The 17,784-nt window shown below is 38.9% G+C and overlaps 2 protein-coding genes across 2 annotated transcripts; one reads left to right on the forward strand and one right to left on the reverse strand.

The window, feature by feature from the left end:
* Nucleotides 1–1,144: 1,144 nt before the first annotated feature.
* On the reverse strand, nucleotides 1,145–2,059 carry gjb7 (gap junction protein beta 7; the record flags this gene model as incomplete). Its single annotated transcript, XM_081378204.1, has 1 exon — nucleotides 1,145–2,059. The coding sequence occupies one exon, from the start codon at nucleotides 2,057–2,059 to the stop codon at nucleotides 1,286–1,288; it is 774 nt and encodes a 257-aa protein (XP_081234330.1). The 3' UTR covers nucleotides 1,145–1,285.
* A 4,814-nt stretch (nucleotides 2,060–6,873) lies between these two features.
* Nucleotides 6,874–17,288, forward strand: smim8 (small integral membrane protein 8). The gene is made up of 2 exons (XM_081377875.1): nucleotides 6,874–7,142; nucleotides 16,359–17,288. Exons 1-2 carry the CDS (start codon nucleotides 6,996–6,998, stop codon nucleotides 16,515–16,517), a joined length of 306 nt encoding a protein of 101 aa, XP_081234001.1. The 5' UTR covers nucleotides 6,874–6,995; the 3' UTR covers nucleotides 16,518–17,288.
* Nucleotides 17,289–17,784: the final 496 nt, after the last annotated feature.

Here is a 17,784-nt window from a genome sequence, read left to right on the forward strand (position 1 = left end):
CTAAATGAGACCCTTCTGTATATGTCAGTTCATATCTAGTGTTTATTGCTTTTAGAGTTGTGGAGTCATTTGCTTTTTTCCCCTCTCTGTTCTCAAGCGACTCGCGTTCCCACTGATACACTAATCCACCATGGTTATCTGACAAGGATGTTTATTTAAGACATGAAAAAGAAACATTACTCAAATAAGTGCAATCTAATCCAGTGGTTCTGGGTTTGCAATAGATATAGCACAATTGTTTATCGTACAAAAATAAATATATTCAAACATTTAAGTAGTCAAAATTTTAAGTGGATCAAAAAAGTTGATCAAAGGATGAAGGCAAGAACGGGTATTGTTCAAAATTCATGTATAACTTTGATGAAAGGTTTTGATCCACTTCAAATGTTGACGACTGTATTACCATGACCTTTACGGCTCCAACAATGAAATGTTAAATTATTTGATTCTCAGCACAAAACACTGCTGTTGAGAAACTTCAGATGAACCTGTATTCAATGCCATCTGGGTTATGTGTTCTTTGACCTTGGTTTGCGAGAATGAGGGCATGTTGACATTTTTCTAATTTGCCTAGATTCTACTCAAATGACACGAAATGTTTATACAGTACAACAAAGGATATGGGAAGTGCGCACTCTTCCTCTTGAATAGTGCCTTCTGTCATAGCTACTCATGGCTGGTAAGTTATTTGCATTTGAGCCGTCAGTGGAAAAGACTAGGGGCCGGTTTCACAAAGCTATTTTAGACCGGTCTATAGTGTTAGACAAGTCTAAAATTTGTTCATAGACTAGTCTAATGCAAGTTAGACTGTTTTACAGAAATAAAGACTGACTTAATTTAGACCAAAAACATTAGACACCTTTTACCCCCAGGCTAACTGAGGTCTAAGACTCTGTTACCTTGGCAACCAGCAGTAACAATCAGTTACATTACAATCAGACAAAAGAAAAGGGGAAATGGCTCATAATTTAAACATTTCTTCTTGTTACTACATTCTCCGCTAAATTTCCCAAGTAAAATGTCCTTGTAACTGTTACACTCCTCCAACAAACACATTTTCCACTGGGGTAAACTGCACTGAGCGGTTGAATGCGCTTACTCGATCCGCCATGTTTTTTGTTTTGAAAAGTCTTATTTTACCCAGAATGCATTGCAGTGTAGTCCTACTTAAGATAATCAGAGTCTTAAGTGCTTTGTGCAACGGTCTATCTGAAGTCTGTCTAAGCCATAGTCAAAGTCTATCTTTGTGAAACCGGCCCCAGGCTTGTTCTGCATGAGCACGGGTTCAGGCAGCAGCGAGCGAGAGGCTTTCCTGCCCGGCCCGAGCCGAATGCAGGCCGTCCTCCTTGGACACGGACAGGGGCTGTGGTGAGCTGAGTGTGAACGTGGAGGGAGGCCGGACGCCCCGCACCGGAGCATATCTCTTGCTGAAGCACTTCCAGCACTGTTTGGACACGATATACACCATCTCCACCACATTCAGCACAATGCACAGTATAGACGTGCAGCCCATGATGTAGAGGAAGATCTTCTTCTCCGTGGCCTTGGCGATGTAGCAGTCGACGGTGTTGGGGCAGGGGCTCTCCTCACACTGGAGCAGCCGGGGCACGTGGAAGCCGCTGTACAGCATGTGGAAGGCCAGCAGAGTGCCCACCTCGAAGGTTGTTTTGAGGACCAGACTCATGATGTAGGTGAAGAGCAGGCCTCCGTCGATGCTGCCTTTGTCCCGGTACAGCCGCCTCTTGTGCTTGCTCTCCCGGTGCTCCCTGTACGCCACGTGCAGAGCCACGAGCAGCGACGGCGTGGACACCATGATCAGCTGCAGCGCCCACAGCCGCACCTGAGAGATGGGGAAGAAGTGGTCGAAGCAGACCTGCTCGCAGCCCGGCTGCTGCGTGTTGCACACAAAGTCCTTGAACTCGTCCTTCCACACCTGCTCGGCGGCGGCCACGAACACCAGGATGCGGAACACGAAGAGGATGGAGAGCCACACCCGTCCCACCACAGTCGAGTACTTGTTGACCCCGCTCAGCACATTCTCCAGGAATCCCCAGTTCATGTTTCATTGGGCCGCTGCGGAGTCAGAAGGAAACTCAGTTAAGTGCCTTCCAGTCGCCATGTACACGAGTAACGGTTCTTTAGTGGCATTCCATGGAGAACCTTTAACTTCCATGGAAGCGTTCTGTTGCAAAAGATGATTAAAATAGTTATTTTAAGAACTGATAACTGAAAGGTTCTTTTGGTGAACCAAAAAAAAGGTTCTTTAACGGCAAATTAGAAATAAAATATATTTATTGGGATCGATGGTTACATGAAGAACCTTTAGCTTCCTTGGAACATTTCTGTTGCAAAAGATGATTAAATTAGTTATTTTAAGAACTGATAACTGTAAGGTTATTTGGGGAACCAAAAAATGGTTCTTTAATGGCAAATCAGGAAAAAAAAGTCTGTATTGGTATCGATGGTTCCATGAAGAACCTTTCCATGGCTCCTTTAGATTATTAAGACAAGTTTTTATTTTACCGAACTGTTCAGCCAGAAATGTTTCTTCCTCTTGGAAACATTATTTTAAAGAGTGAATTATTAACACACGGAACGTTTAATGCCACATTTGCTTACGAGAGCAAGAGCAGAGGCTCTCTTCGACAAGATATCAAGTTATACTTGTTGCCCAAATTTGTTCATAGCAGAACATTCTAGAACAGACATTCTCCCAGTAACATTAATAGAGTGTTTGTCTAAAGTGATCTGGTCTTCAGCAATGTTTAAACAAAAAACATTATATAGCTATTTATTTATAGATTTTTTTAAATGTTACTTGTTTCAGAGAACATTCAAAAGTAGTGTTCCTGTTTACAGAACGATTAAAGGAATGTTCCTGAAGCATTCTCATAACCAAGAGAGAAAAAATACTTTTTTAATACATTAAAATTTGACACTTAGAAAAAATGCAGAAATAGCATTTTCATAACTTTTAGCAAAACTGTTTCAGAATCAGAATTATTTCACCAAGTGTTCTCAAACATGTCAAATAATTCTCTTAACAAATGCAAAAGATATTTGTACGCTGATAAGGAAGTTCTTACCTTTGATGTAGTGTGATCCCCTGGTGCCGCCCGTCGTCTCGGGCTGTGTGTGTGCGAGAGCTATTTGATAGTCAAACACACCTGCCGTCAAGCCCCACCTGTTTGGTAACTATGACTCTGAAGTCAGTGAGGCGCTCCACCAGCTGATGAGCGTCCAATCAGAAGGCTGATCTGCGGTGAGATGCTGAGCCTCATGACCTGCAGTGTTAGCAGTGTAAATAGCGCTCAGTGGAGACGGCTCAGACCTGTTCCTGCAGTCCCATGGGCCACGGCCTCTTCCATCCGCAGCAGAGACGCTTCACTCCTGACTCTACACTCATAAACAATCTTATGAGGGAACTTACTGACTGAAGTTGCTGTATCTTCCTGCATCTGCAGCCGCTCAAAGGTTGCGGTGGATATTACATCAAAAATGCTTTAAAATAAATTATACTAGATGTTTTAGTGTCGTATTGTTTTCTGAGGCTCTTACAGTGCGGGGATGTAAAATTAACTGAGGGATTCAAGTTAAAGTACCGATACTGTGTCAATTTTTTACTAAATTAATATTTTAAGTACACCTGAAAAATACACATTTAATTGTTCTGAAGTATCTAAAAAATGAAACTGACTTAGAGAGTAAAAATTTTAATGCAAAGTCTCTTGGTTACACTTTATTTCCATGCTCAACTTTAGACATTCTACTGACTATAAGTAACTTTACAACGACATGTAAACTACCTCTCATCAGAGTATATAGACTGTAATAGACTGTTAGTTTAGGGTTAGCAGAATAAGTTGACATGTAATTGTAAAGTTTCTGATGGTCAGTAGAATGTCTAAAGTGGACCAACGTAATAAAGAGTTAGCAAAAGAAACTCGTCAAAATCGCAGTTTTCTCATTGCTCTGACTAAAGCTGAAGGACACAGCAGATGTTGAACTGAAACCTGTTCTCAGCAACAAATGCCAGCAGATGATTTTACTGTGAGTGGACATTTGAATATAGTGGGTTTTAGACTAATCATTTCTACTTAAAACTTTTAGGTCTACATTAGATTGCAATGTAAATGTAACTAACTGTAGAAGTATTAATTTTTAACAGAACTCAAGTACAGCTTGCCTTTAGTAGAGAAGTAGCATAACAGGTCTGTGTCAGTGTGTGTGTGTGTGTGTGTGTGTTTGTGTGTGAGACGGCCTCGTTCCACAGATGTTGTTCCTGAACAGCCATACTGTCAAATGTGCTGAAGTGTGTGATAAAGTGAAGTGTATTTCCAGCTGATCCCTGATCAGTCATTAGTGTGTGAAGTGTGTGAAGTGAGCTGTGTGTTCATCTTTAACAGCCAGCGCTGATGCAGAGTATTGCAGAGTAACACGACCGGGAACACATGCAGCTTTAATGACACACCCTGGGTGTGTGAGCATGAATAACTGATGATCCCCGCCGGCCTCTCCGGGCCCTGTGTGCTGTCACTGGAGCCGTGTCTCCATCGCAGGCCCACTTACATGCTCTTATTGGGGCTCACTCAGGTCCCACATGTGTGCTAATGATGGGGCCGAGGTGGGCCACATACTCAACCCTTCTGGGGCCCGTAGAGGATCACACTGGACACACTAATGGCCCTTCATGCGGCTGGACAGTGCAAAAGCATAAAGCATGTACAGTAGCGCAGTGCTTCCTAATCCTGGCCCTGGTCACCTGTTCAACACCTGAGTCAGACCATCAGCTCCTGAACTCAGGCCTGTGTGTCAGATAAGAGAGACATACAGAACTATTAACTGGATATATTATCATTTTCAGTCTTTACACAGCTGTTTATCTTTGGCTTCGTTAAGTTCATTCATTCTTAAATCTTTCATAATTTTACAATTATATAAAAGCAACAGTAAAACTTGGTTAATAAAAAATGAAAAATACTCATCTTACCTTTATAAAGAGTTTATATCCCTTGACACGCAGGTGATGGAGTTCAGGTGGAGAGCGGCGAGCGTTTTCTGTTTGTTTGTTTGTTTGTTTGTTTGTTTGTTTGTTTCAAATGAGAAGGTGATGATGTTTGTTTTTTTAACATATAAATAAAAAGAAATGAGTCATGGATCATGGATGATTATTATATGTTAAAGTCCCCCTGAAGTCATTTTATCATTCAAAACTCATATTTGATCACCAAAATGACACATTTAAATGTTTTTTCCTTGAAAAAATTTTCTTCATGTTTTAGAATATGTTCTATGAATATGCAAATGAGCCCCGCCTCCACTCACTCACTCAGCTCATAGATCCACTGGTTGACGATCACACGTTGATCTGATTGGTTACAAGGTAGTTTGTGACGTCAGAAACAATTTCAAAGCGTGTGTTTGAGACTGTCTTTGGTTCACTGCAGTTTTAAGGAGGAAATACTCAGCAATGCTGTCGACTTATGAACTTACACATGGTTTGTCTTAAAGCACATTAAAAACACCACATACACATATAAACAACATTAAAAACTGGATTTTCACCACAGGGGGACTTTAAATTATTATATAATCATATAAAACAAATGAAATACTTAAAAATGTAATCAATTTAATTTAAAAATATTTTATACAATTATGGCAGTGACCCATAATGATATAAACCAAATCAGCTGCAAAAAGTATATATATATATATATATATATATATATATATATATATATATATATATATAGCATAATATAACCCAGATTAATTGGTGATTGTTACAAGTGTCAGACAATAGCTGCTCTATTTGCACTCTTAATTCATGTTCCTGCTCTTATTATGAATGATTAATCAGAGAAAATATTGTTTGTCTTCATAATCCTCCATCAGAGATGTCATCAGTCTGTACAGAGACACGTTCATCATTCAAATTCAGATTAAATATTAGGACAAACCTATTGAGAGGATATTTATCACAATCACTGCATAACTAAAGGAAATACAATTATTAATTCATACAACAAACAAACAATAAGAAAAAGAGAGTAAAAGCCCACAGACGTCAATGAAAACACTACAGCAGTGTCTGTGATAAACGCACATTAATAATGATTGCTCAATAACACATTATAATAAACCTGCATAAACACACACTGATGAAATCAATCTAATGTCAACAGGAGAAATAATGACACGCAAAAGCTCTTTTGTGCCTTGATTTCTCGGCTTGAGGGACTAATATAGCAGACGGTGGAAGTATAAAGAGGAAACATTAAAAGAATGCATTGAAATATAAACTAAAGCATAATATATAGAGATATGAGAGTCTTTTATAGTCTGTTGAGCAGATCAGGTGTAATTGAGATCAGTTTGCCCTGAACTGTGTCAGACTATTGATGGAATGTCAAATAAGATGTCAATATAAATATTTCTCTTACGGGCTTTAGCTCCATTTAGATACACAATATAAAGCCATTGATTGATGCGGGGGGTTCAATCTTGATGTTGGCGAGGGATATATGCTAAAATGCAGCTATATTCATGAGTAAAGATATCATAACATTATTGTAAAAAATAAATAAACCCCCTTCACACTCATCGACACCCGAGGGCGCTGTGGTGTCCTTCGTCTTGGAAGGTCAAGGTGTGTGTGATCTTGAACCTCAATGTCATGCGGATCACTCATTCCTGAAGGACACAGAGTGACACGTGACTCGGGTACAGGAGACACAGAGGGTCGAGGGCGATAAGAGAGGCGATAGAACAGATAGATAGAGCAGATAGAGGGACGGTGACTTAAGTAAAGTGGCTTAACCTCAGACCAGCAGGCGGCGGTAATGCGACGATGTGGATGAGAGCTGCCGTTAGACCTCGAAGAAGAAGTGTTATTATCGTTCAGTGTGTGTTTGACTGTGATTTCTCCGCGTGAGTGTGTGTGTGTGTGTGTGTGTGTGTGTGTGTGTGTGTGTGTGTGTGTGTGTGAGGAGATGGTGACCCCCCCGCAGGACAGCAGCGGCGGCAGCGGGGGATCGGGCGCTCGGCCGCCGGACAGCAGCTACAGGAGCCCCGGCCTCCGCGGCCTCAACACCACCTCTCTGTTCCGCGCCGTCAACCCCGAGCTCTTCATCCGGCCGGCGAGTGACCGCACACCCTCTGCTAACACACACTACAGCCAGGGCTTCACCTGTCTCTAACACACACACTACAGCCAGGGCTTCACCTGTCTCTAACGCACACACTACAGCCAGGGCTTCACCTGTCTCTAACGCACACACTACAGCCAGGGCTTCACCTGTCTCTAACACACACACTACAGCCAGGGCTTCACCTGTCTCTAACACACACACTACAGCCAGGGCTTCACCTGTCTCTAACGCACACACTACAGCCAGGGCTTCACCTGTCTCTAACGCACACACTACAGCCAGGGCTTCTCTCACTGCTGCTGCTCCCTCTGCTAATGCACTGTACAGTCAGGGCTTCTCTCTCTTACTGATGCTATAGTCATTCACTGCGACACAGAGACCAGAGGAACACACACGCTTCTCAAAGTCATTATTATGACGCAGAGTGCGAAGTTATGACAAGTCGTTTTTTATGAGGTGGAAAGTCATGATTATGAGATTAAGAAATCGAAATGATGACAGTAAATCGAAATTATAACTTTTAAGACGAAATTATGATATTAGAAAAAGTACGACAGTCATTTTTTGACTCTTTAATGTGTCATAATTTCGGCTTTTTATCATATTTTCTATTACTTAGTATCTATTACGCATGTTACAGTGACTTTTTGTTTTTAATTTTATTGTTAAAACACTTCAGCTGATGGACTGCACAAGAATAGCGTTGTTAATTTTCACACCATACAGAAATCGTTTGTCTATTTTACCTTTTGTTTTGATTTAAAAACGTAATTAACTTTCTGATGAATTTTAAAGACTAAAGGCAGAGACAAATATCAAACATGATCTATACATAAAAGATATGAACAAAAATAAATGAAAACATAAAACAAAAGTTCCCTGGACATTTTAATGTGAACGTTCTAATAAAAATAGAAAAATAAATCTGTGATATAAATTAGTTGTAGAAACACCCATAAATATAATCCTAAAGGACAATCCTGTACTTGACAATCCTGTACTTTACTAACACAGGACACTTCCTGTGTGGAAGCTTGTTTCTGCCACAGAGTGAAAAATAAAAAAGGTAATTGCGACTTTTTATCTCGCAATTCTGACTTTATATCTCACAATTCTGACTTTATAACACGCAATTCTGACTTTATATCTCGCAATTCTGACTTTATATCTCGCAATTCTGACTTTATATCTCGCAATTCTGACTTTGTATCTCGCAATTCTGACTTTATATCACGCAATTCTGACTTTATATCACGCAATTCTGACTTTATATCTCGCAATTCTGACTTTGTCACGCAATTCTGACTTTATGTCTCGCAATTCTGACTTTATATCTTGCAATTCTGACTTTGTCACGCAATTCTGACTATGTCACGCAATTCTGACTATATGACGCAATTCTGACTTTATATCATGCAATTCTGACTTTATGTCTCGCAATTCTGACTTTATGTCTCGCAATTCTGACTTTATATCACACAATTCTGACTTTATGTCTCGCAATTCTGACTTTATATCTCGCAATTCTGACTTTGTCACGCAATTCTGACTTTGTTACGCAATTCTGACTTTATGTCACGCAATTCTGACTTTATATGACGCAATTCTGACTTTGTCTCGCAATTCTGACTTTATATCTCGCAATTCTGACTTTATATCACGCAATTCTGACTTTATATCACGCAATTCTGACTTTGTCTCACAATTTTGACTTTATGTCTCGCAATTCTGACTTTATATAATGCAATTCTGACTTTATGTCTCGCAATTCTGACTTTGTCACGCAATTCTGACTTTATATGACGCAATTCTGACTTTATGTCTCGCAATTCTGACTTTATGTCACGCAATTCTGACTTTATATGACGCAATTCTGACTTTATGTCACACAATTCTGACTTTATATCTCGCAATTCTGACTTTATATCACGCAATTCTGACTTTATGTCTCGCAATTCTGACTTTGTCACGCAATTCTGACTTTATATCACGCAATTCTGACTTTATATCTCGCAATTCTGACTTTATATCTCGCAATTCTGACTTTATATCACGCAATTCTGACTTTGTCTCGCAATTCTGACTTTGTCTCGCAATTCTGACTTTGTCACGCAATTCTGACTTTATATGACGCAATTCTGACTTTATGTCACACAATTCTGACTTTATATCTCGCAATTCTGACTTTATATCACGCAATTCTGACTATGTCTCGCAATTCTGACTTTGTCACGCAATTCTGACTTTATATCACGCAATTCTGACTTTATATCTCGCAATTCTGACTTTATATCTCGCAATTCTGACTTTATATCACGCAATTCTGACTTTGTCTCGCAATTCTGACTTTGTCTCGCAATTCTGACTTTGTCACGCAATTCTGACTTTATATGACGCAATTCTGACTTTATGTCACACAATTCTGACTTTATATCTCGCAATTCTGACTTTATATCACGCAATTCTGACTTTATGTCTCGCAATTCTGACTTTATATCACGCAATTCTGACTTTATATCTCGCAATTCTGACTTTATATCTCGCAATTCTGACTTTATATCACGCAATTCTGACTTTGTCTCGCAATTCTGACTTTGTCTCGCAATTCTGACTTTGTCACGCAATTCTGACTTTATATGATGCAATTCTGACTTTATGTCTCGCAATTCTGACTTTGTCACGCAATTCTGACTTTATATGACGCAATTCTGACTTTATGTCACACAATTCTGACTTTATATCTCGCAATTCTGACTTTATATCAAGCAATTCTGACTTTATGTCTCGCAATTCTGACTTTATATGACGCAATTCTGACTTTATGTCACACAATTCTGACTTTATATCTCGCAATTCTGACTTTATATCAAGCAATTCTGACTTTATGTCTCGCAATTCTGACTTTATATGACGCAATTCTGACTTTATGTCTCGCAATTCTGACTTTATATCTCGCAATTCTGACTTTATATCACGCAATTCTGACTTTGTCTCGCAATTCTGACTTTATGTCTCGCAATTCTGACTTTATATGACGCAATTCTGACTTTATATCTCGCAATTCTGACTTTATGTCTCGCAATTCTGACTTTATATCACACAATTCTGACTTTATGTCTCGCAATTCTGACTTTATATCTCGAAATTCTGACTTTGTCACGCAATTCTGACTTTGTCACGCAATTCTGACTTTATATGACGCAATTCTGACTTTATGTCTCGCAATTCTGACTTTATATCTCGCAATTCTGACTTTGTCTCGCAATTCTGACTTTATATCTCGCAATTCTGACTTTATATCATGCAATTCTGACTTTGTCTCGCAATTCTGACTTTATGTCTCGCAATTCTGACTTTGTCACGCAATTCTGACTTTATATGACGCAATTCTGACTAGTGCTGGGCGGTTTACCGGTTCATACCGAATACCGGTGTTTATTTTTGTTACGATATGAATTTTTAATATACCGCAATACCGGTGTATGTCGCTTTAATTGGAACGCGGCGCTGCGCGACACAGTCTCACCCCTCATTTACAACACACGTCTGCGGCGCATTACAGCTGCGACAAGGTTTTATTCCGTCCTCCACGCGGTGCGTCAAAATAGACTAGGCGCCTATATTTAGCGAAGCGGCGCGGAGAGCCGCTTCTGGGAAGCTTCGATCTGAAACACAAGCATTGACTAGAATGGGCACGAGACGTGTGGGGGTGAGAGTGTCTTTTTTCTCGCGGCGCGCGTGTTTTTATACTGTATTAACGTATCTGAAGTGAACTGACGGTCTTTAGAAAAGTTTCTTTGTTATTACGATTGAATCTTTCTTTATCTTTCCTGATAAAGCAGTGTTTATGAGCGTTGCTGCTTTGTGTACAGCCGTTACCGGGGAAACCACTGTTTCTGCCGCTCCTAAAGCGCGTCCTGCTGGCACCTCTTTGTAAACAGCCTTGCAAACCTGTATTATTAATATTAGTGTGGATTTTTTCTATAATATTCACTCATGACAATAAAATAGGGCATTATAAGTAAATCTACTGCAGTATTTCCTCTCTCACTCAGTAGAAAATGTGGTTAACACCCATCATGCTTGAAAAAAAAAAAAAAAACCGGTAAAAACCGTGAAACCGGTATAATTTAGAAAAAAACCGTGATGTTGATTTTTGGTCAAACCGCCCAGCACTAATTCTGACTTTATGTCTCGCAATTCTGACTTTGTCACGCAATTCTGACTTTATCTCGCAATTCTGACTTTATATCACGCAATTCTGACTTTATGTCTCGCAATTCTGACTTTATGTCACGCAATTCTGACTTTATATCACGCAATTCTGACTTTATATCTCGCAATTCTGACTTTATGTCTCGCAATTGTGACTTTATATCTCGCAATTCTGACTTTGTCTCGCAATTCTGACTTTATGTCTCGCAATTCTGACTTTGTCACGCAATTCTGACTTTATATGACGCAATTCTGACTTTATGTCTCGCGATTCTGACTTTGTCACGCAATTCTGACTTTATATGACGCAATTCTGACTTTATGTCACACAATTCTGACTTTATATCTCGCAATTCTGACTTTATATGACGCAATTCTGACTTTATGTCTCGCGATTCTGACTTTGTCACGCAATTCTGACTTTATATGACGCAATTCTGACTTTATAACACGCAATTCTGACTTTATATCTCGCAATTCTGACTTTATATCTCGCAATTCTGACTTTCTATCACGCAATTCTGACTTTCTATCACGCAATTCTGACTTTATATCACGCAATTCTTTTTTATGTCTCGCAATTCTGACTTTATATCACGCAATTCTGACTTTATATCACGCAATTCTGACTTTGTCTCGCAATTCTGACTTTATATCTCGCAATTCTGACTTTATATCACGCAATTCTGACTTTATATGACGCAATTCTGACTTTGTCTCGCAATTCTGACTTTATATCTCGCAATTCTGACTTTATATCACGCAATTCTGACTTTATATCACGCAATTCTGACTTTATATGACGCAATTCTGACTTTATATCACGCAATTCTTTTTTATGTCTCGCAATTCTGACTTTATATCACGCAATTCTGACTTTATATCACGCAATTCTGACTTTGTCTCGCAATTCTGACTTTATATCTCGCAATTCTGACTTTATATCACGCAATTCTGACTTTATATGACGCAATTCTGACTTTATATCACGCAATTCTGACTTTTATATCACGCAATTCTGACTTTATATCACGCAATTCTGACTATATATCTCGCAATTCTGACTATATATCTCGCAATTCTGACTTTTATATCACGCAATTCTGACTTTATATCACGCAATTCTGACTATATATCTCGCAATTCTGACTTTTATATCACGCAATTCTGACTTTATATCACGCAATTCTGACTTTATATCACGCAATTCTGACTTTATATCTCGCAATTCTGACTATATATCTCGCAATTCTGACTTTATATCACGCAATTCTGACTTTGTCTCGCAATTCTGACTTTATGTCACGCAATTCTGACTTTGTCTCGCAATTCTGACTTTATATCACGCAATTTTGACTTTATATCTCGCAATTCTGACTTTATATCACGCAATTCTGACTTTATATCACGCAATTCTGACTTTATGTCTCGCAATTCTGACTTTGTCTCGCAATTCTGACTTTGTCTCGCAATTCTGACTTTGTCTCGCAATTCTGACTTTATGTCTCGCAATTCTGACTTTGTCTCGCAATTCTGACTTTGTCTCGCAATTCTGACTTTGTCACGCAATTCTGACTTTATGTCTCGCAATTCTGACTTTATATCACGCAATTGACTTTATATCACGCAATTCTGACTTTTATATCTTGCAATTCTGACTTTATATCTCGCAATTCTGACTTTATATCACGCAATTCTGACTTTTATATCTCGCAATTCTGACTTTATATCTCGCAAGTCTGACTTTATATCACGCAATTCTGACTTTATATCACGCAATTCTGACTTTATGTCTCGCAATTCTGACTTTGTCTCGCAATTCTGACTTTGTCTCGCAATTCTGACTTTATGTCTCGCAATTCTGACTTTATGTCTCGCAATTCTGACTTTGTCTCGCAATTCTGACTTTGTCACGCAATTCTGACTTTATGTCTCGCAATTCTGACTTTATATCACGCAATTGACTTTATATCACGCAATTCTGACTTTTATATCTCGCAATTCTGACTTTATATCTCGCAATTCTGACTTTATATCACGCAATTCTGACTTTTATATCTCGCAATTCTGACTTTATATCTCGCAATTCTGACTTTATATCACGCAATTCTGACTTTATATCACGCAATTCTGACTTTATGTCTCGCAATTCTGACTTTGTCTCGCAATTCTGACTTTGTCTCGCAATTCTGACTTTGTCTCGCAATTCTGACTTTGTCACGCAATTCTGACTTTATGTCTCGCAATTCTGACTTTATGTCTCACAATTCTGACTTTATTTCTCGCAATTCTGACTTTATATCTCGCAATTCTGACTTTATATCACGCAATTCTGACTTTATATCACGCAATTCTGACTTTATATCACGCAATTCTGACTTTATATCACGCAATTCTGACTTTATGTCTCGCAATTCTGACTTTATGTCACGCAATTCTGACTTTATGTCTCGCAATTCTGACTTTATGTCTCACAATTCTGACTTTATTTCTCGCAATTCTGACTTTATATCTCGCAATTCTGACTTTATATCACGCAATTCTGACTTTATATCACGCAATTCTGACTTTATATCACGCAATTTTGACTTTATATCACGCAATTCTGACTTTATGTCTCGCAATTCTGACTTTATGTCTCGCAATTCTGACTTTATATTTCGCAATTCTGACTTTATATCACGCAATTTTGACTTTATATCACGCAATTCTGACTTTATAACTTGCAATTCTGACTTCATGTCTCGCAAGTCAGAATTGCGAGATAAAACGTCGCAATTATCTTTTAAAATGTTTTATTCTGTGGCGGAAACAAGCTTCCATAACTTTGTGTGATTCGTTATGGTCAGGTTAATCACTGATCTGATGATGTTGTGTAACGGTGTTCTGATGATGTTGTGTAACGGTGTTCTGATGATGTTGTGTGACTTTATGTCTCGCAATTCTGACTTTATGTCTCGCAATTCTGACTTTATATCTCGCAATTCTGACTTTATATCACGCAATTCTGACTTTATATCACGCAATTCTGACTTTGTCTCGCAATTCTGACTTTATGTCACGCAATTCTGACTTTGTCTCGCAATTCTGACTTTATATCACGCAATTTTGACTTTATATCTCGCAATTCTGACTTTATATCACGCAATTCTGACTTTATATCACGCAATTCTGACTTTATGTCTCGCAATTCTGACTTTGTCTCACAATTCTGACTTTGTCTCGCAATTCTGACTTTGTCTCGCAATTCTGACTTTATGTCTCGCAATTCTGACTTTGTCTCGCAATTCTGACTTTGTCTCGCAATTCTGACTTTGTCACGCAATTCTGACTTTATGTCTCGCAATTCTGACTTTATATCACGCAATTGACTTTATATCACGCAATTCTGACTTTTATATCTTGCAATTCTGACTTTATATCTCGCAATTCTGACTTTATATCACGCAATTCTGACTTTTATATCTCGCAATTCTGACTTTATATCTCGCAATTCTGACTTTATATCACGCAATTCTGACTTTATATCACGCAATTCTGACTTTATGTCTCGCAATTCTGACTTTGTCTCGCAATTCTGACTTTGTCTCGCAATTCTGACTTTATGTCTCGCAATTCTGACTTTATGTCTCGCAATTCTGACTTTGTCTCGCAATTCTGACTTTGTCACGCAATTCTGACTTTATGTCTCGCAATTCTGACTTTATATCACGCAATTGACTTTATATCACGCAATTCTGACTTTTATATCTCGCAATTCTGACTTTATATCTCGCAATTCTGACTTTATATCACGCAATTCTGACTTTTATATCTCGCAATTCTGACTTTATATCTCGCAATTCTGACTTTATATCACGCAATTCTGACTTTATGTCACGCAATTCTGACTTTATGTCTCGCAATTCTGACTTTGTCTCGCAATTCTGACTTTGTCTCGCAATTCTGACTTTGTCTCGCAATTCTGACTTTGTCACGCAATTCTGACTTTATGTCTCGCAATTCTGACTTTATGTCTCGCAATTCTGACTTTATTTCTCGCAATTCTGACTTTATATCTCGCAATTCTGACTTTATATCACGCAATTCTGACTTTATATCACGCAATTCTGACTTTATATCACGCAATTCTGACTTTATATCACGCAATTCTGACTTTATGTCTCGCAATTCTGACTTTATGTCACGCAATTCTGACTTTATGTCTCGCAATTCTGACTTTATGTCTCACAATTCTGACTTTATTTCTCGCAATTCTGACTTTATATCTCGCAATTCTGACTTTATATCACGCAATTCTGACTTTATATCACGCAATTCTGACTTTATATCACGCAATTCTGACTTTATGTCTCGCAATTCTGACTTTATGTCACGCAATTCTGACTTTATGTCTCGCAATTCTGACTTTATGTCTCACAATTCTGACTTTATTTCTCGCAATTCTGACTTTATATCTCGCAATTCTGACTTTATATCACGCAATTCTGACTTTATATCACGCAATTCTGACTTTATATCACGCAATTCTGACTTTATATCACGCAATTCTGACTTTATATCACGCAATTCTGACTTTATATCACGCAATTCTGACTTTATATCACGCAATTCTGACTTTATGTCTCGCAATTCTGACTTTATGTCTCGCAATTCTGACTTTATATTTCGCAATTCTGACTTTATATCACGCAATTTTGACTTTATATCACGCAATTCTGACTTTATATCACGCAATTCTGACTTTATAACTTGCAATTCTGACTTCATGTCTCGCAAGTCAGAATTGCGAGATAAAACGTCGCAATTATCTTTTAAAATGTTTTATTCTGTGGCGGAAACAAGCTTCCATAACTTTGTGTGATTCGTTATGGTCAGGTTAATCACTGATCTGATGATGTTGTGTAACGGTGTTCTGATGATGTTGTGTAACGGTGTTCTGATGATGTTGTGTAACGGTGTTCTCTGCTGTTCTCCTCTGTCCTGCAGAATAAGGCCGTGATGGCCGTGGGTCTGCTGAGCCTCACGCTGTGTGTCGGCTACATCGGGTATCTGCACGCCGTCAGAGAGAGCGACCAGACGCTGTACGAGGCCGTGGACAGCGACGGAGAGAGATACATGAGGAGGAAGACCTCCAGATGGGACTGACCTTCATCATCATCATCATCACTGTAGAGAGAGATACATGAGGAGGAAGACCTCCAGATGGGACTGACCTTCATCATCATCATCACTGTAGAGAGAGATACATGAGGAGGAAGACCTCCAGATGGGACTGACCTTCATCATCATCATCATCACTGTAGAGAGAGATACATGAGGAGGAAGACCTCCAGATGGGACTGACCTTCATCATCATCATCATCACTGTAGAGAGAGATACATGAGGAGGAAGACCTCCAGATGGGACTGACCTTCATCATCATCATCATCACTGCAGAGAGAGATACATGAGGAGGAAGACCTCCAGATGGGACTGACCTTCATCATCATCATCATCACTGTAGAGAGAGATACATGAGGAGGAAGACCTCCAGATGGGACTGACCTTCATCATCATCATCATCATCATCACTGCACCTCACATCACACAGGAATAATTTTATAAACATAAACTGGACATGTCAGTATAGTGAAAGTCTTGCTCTCTTCCTCTGTGTCATGAAGTGTGTGTTTGTGTGTATTTGTTAAATTACATTCAGCTGATAAATGGGTCATATAGTAGTTATAATCTTTCCTCAGTGAAACTGGCTTTAAACATGATTTTTAAATATGCACGTGTTAAGGCACTTTTAAGAAAATGTGTATTAGAGGTAACAGACAGAAGAGTTGACAAATAATGATCTGAAGCTTCACTGTTATCAGCCTGTGTTCAACACTCGAGAAGATCGTTCAATAAAATATTTTGAGAGACTGTTACTGTGACTGAGCTAGTCTTCAGTTGAGTTCAGTTAGCTTGTGTTTGAGAGAGAGCGAGTGTGTGTGTGTGTGTGTGTGTGTGAGCTGTTACTGTACAGCCTGTGTTCTCCTTCCTCATGCCCCTGAAATATGATGATCAGCGCTGCTGCTTCAGTCACGTGATCAAACCTCAGGTCGTGTGTGTGTGATTGAACAGACTGCTGTTACTTCACTAAAGCCTTCTTCAGACTGTCCGTCCAAATCTGATTTCTGTGCAGATCCGTTTAGAGTCCGATCGTATTCAGCAAATCCTATTCTTACCTATTTGTTTCATAAATGAATAGCACACGTACATCTGCAAGATGTCTGTTAAAGATCACCTCATCTGGAAAGCATCTGCTGTTTACTAACATCTGATAGACATCTTTAAGATGTCAGTTTAACACATTCTAAATCATTACATCTTAAAGACATCTTCTAGACGTCTATTTGACATCTGACAGGAAACGTCCTATAG

This window comes from Scardinius erythrophthalmus (assembly GCF_964197995.2).
Source record: "Scardinius erythrophthalmus genome assembly, chromosome: 11".
Lineage (NCBI taxonomy): Eukaryota > Metazoa > Chordata > Actinopteri > Cypriniformes > Leuciscidae > Scardinius > Scardinius erythrophthalmus.

What these genes read in the sequence shown, in the direction of transcription:
- smim8 (XM_081377875.1), top strand. Translation starts at nt 6,996, where the DNA reads ATGGTGACCCCCCCGCAGGACAGCAGCGGCGGCAGCGGGGGATCGGGC. An exon ending in CCGAGCTCTTCATCCGGCCG is followed by an intron (nt 7,143 to 16,358) that starts GCGAGTGACCGC and finishes TCTGTCCTGCAG; the next exon opens with AATAAGGCCGTGATGGCCGT.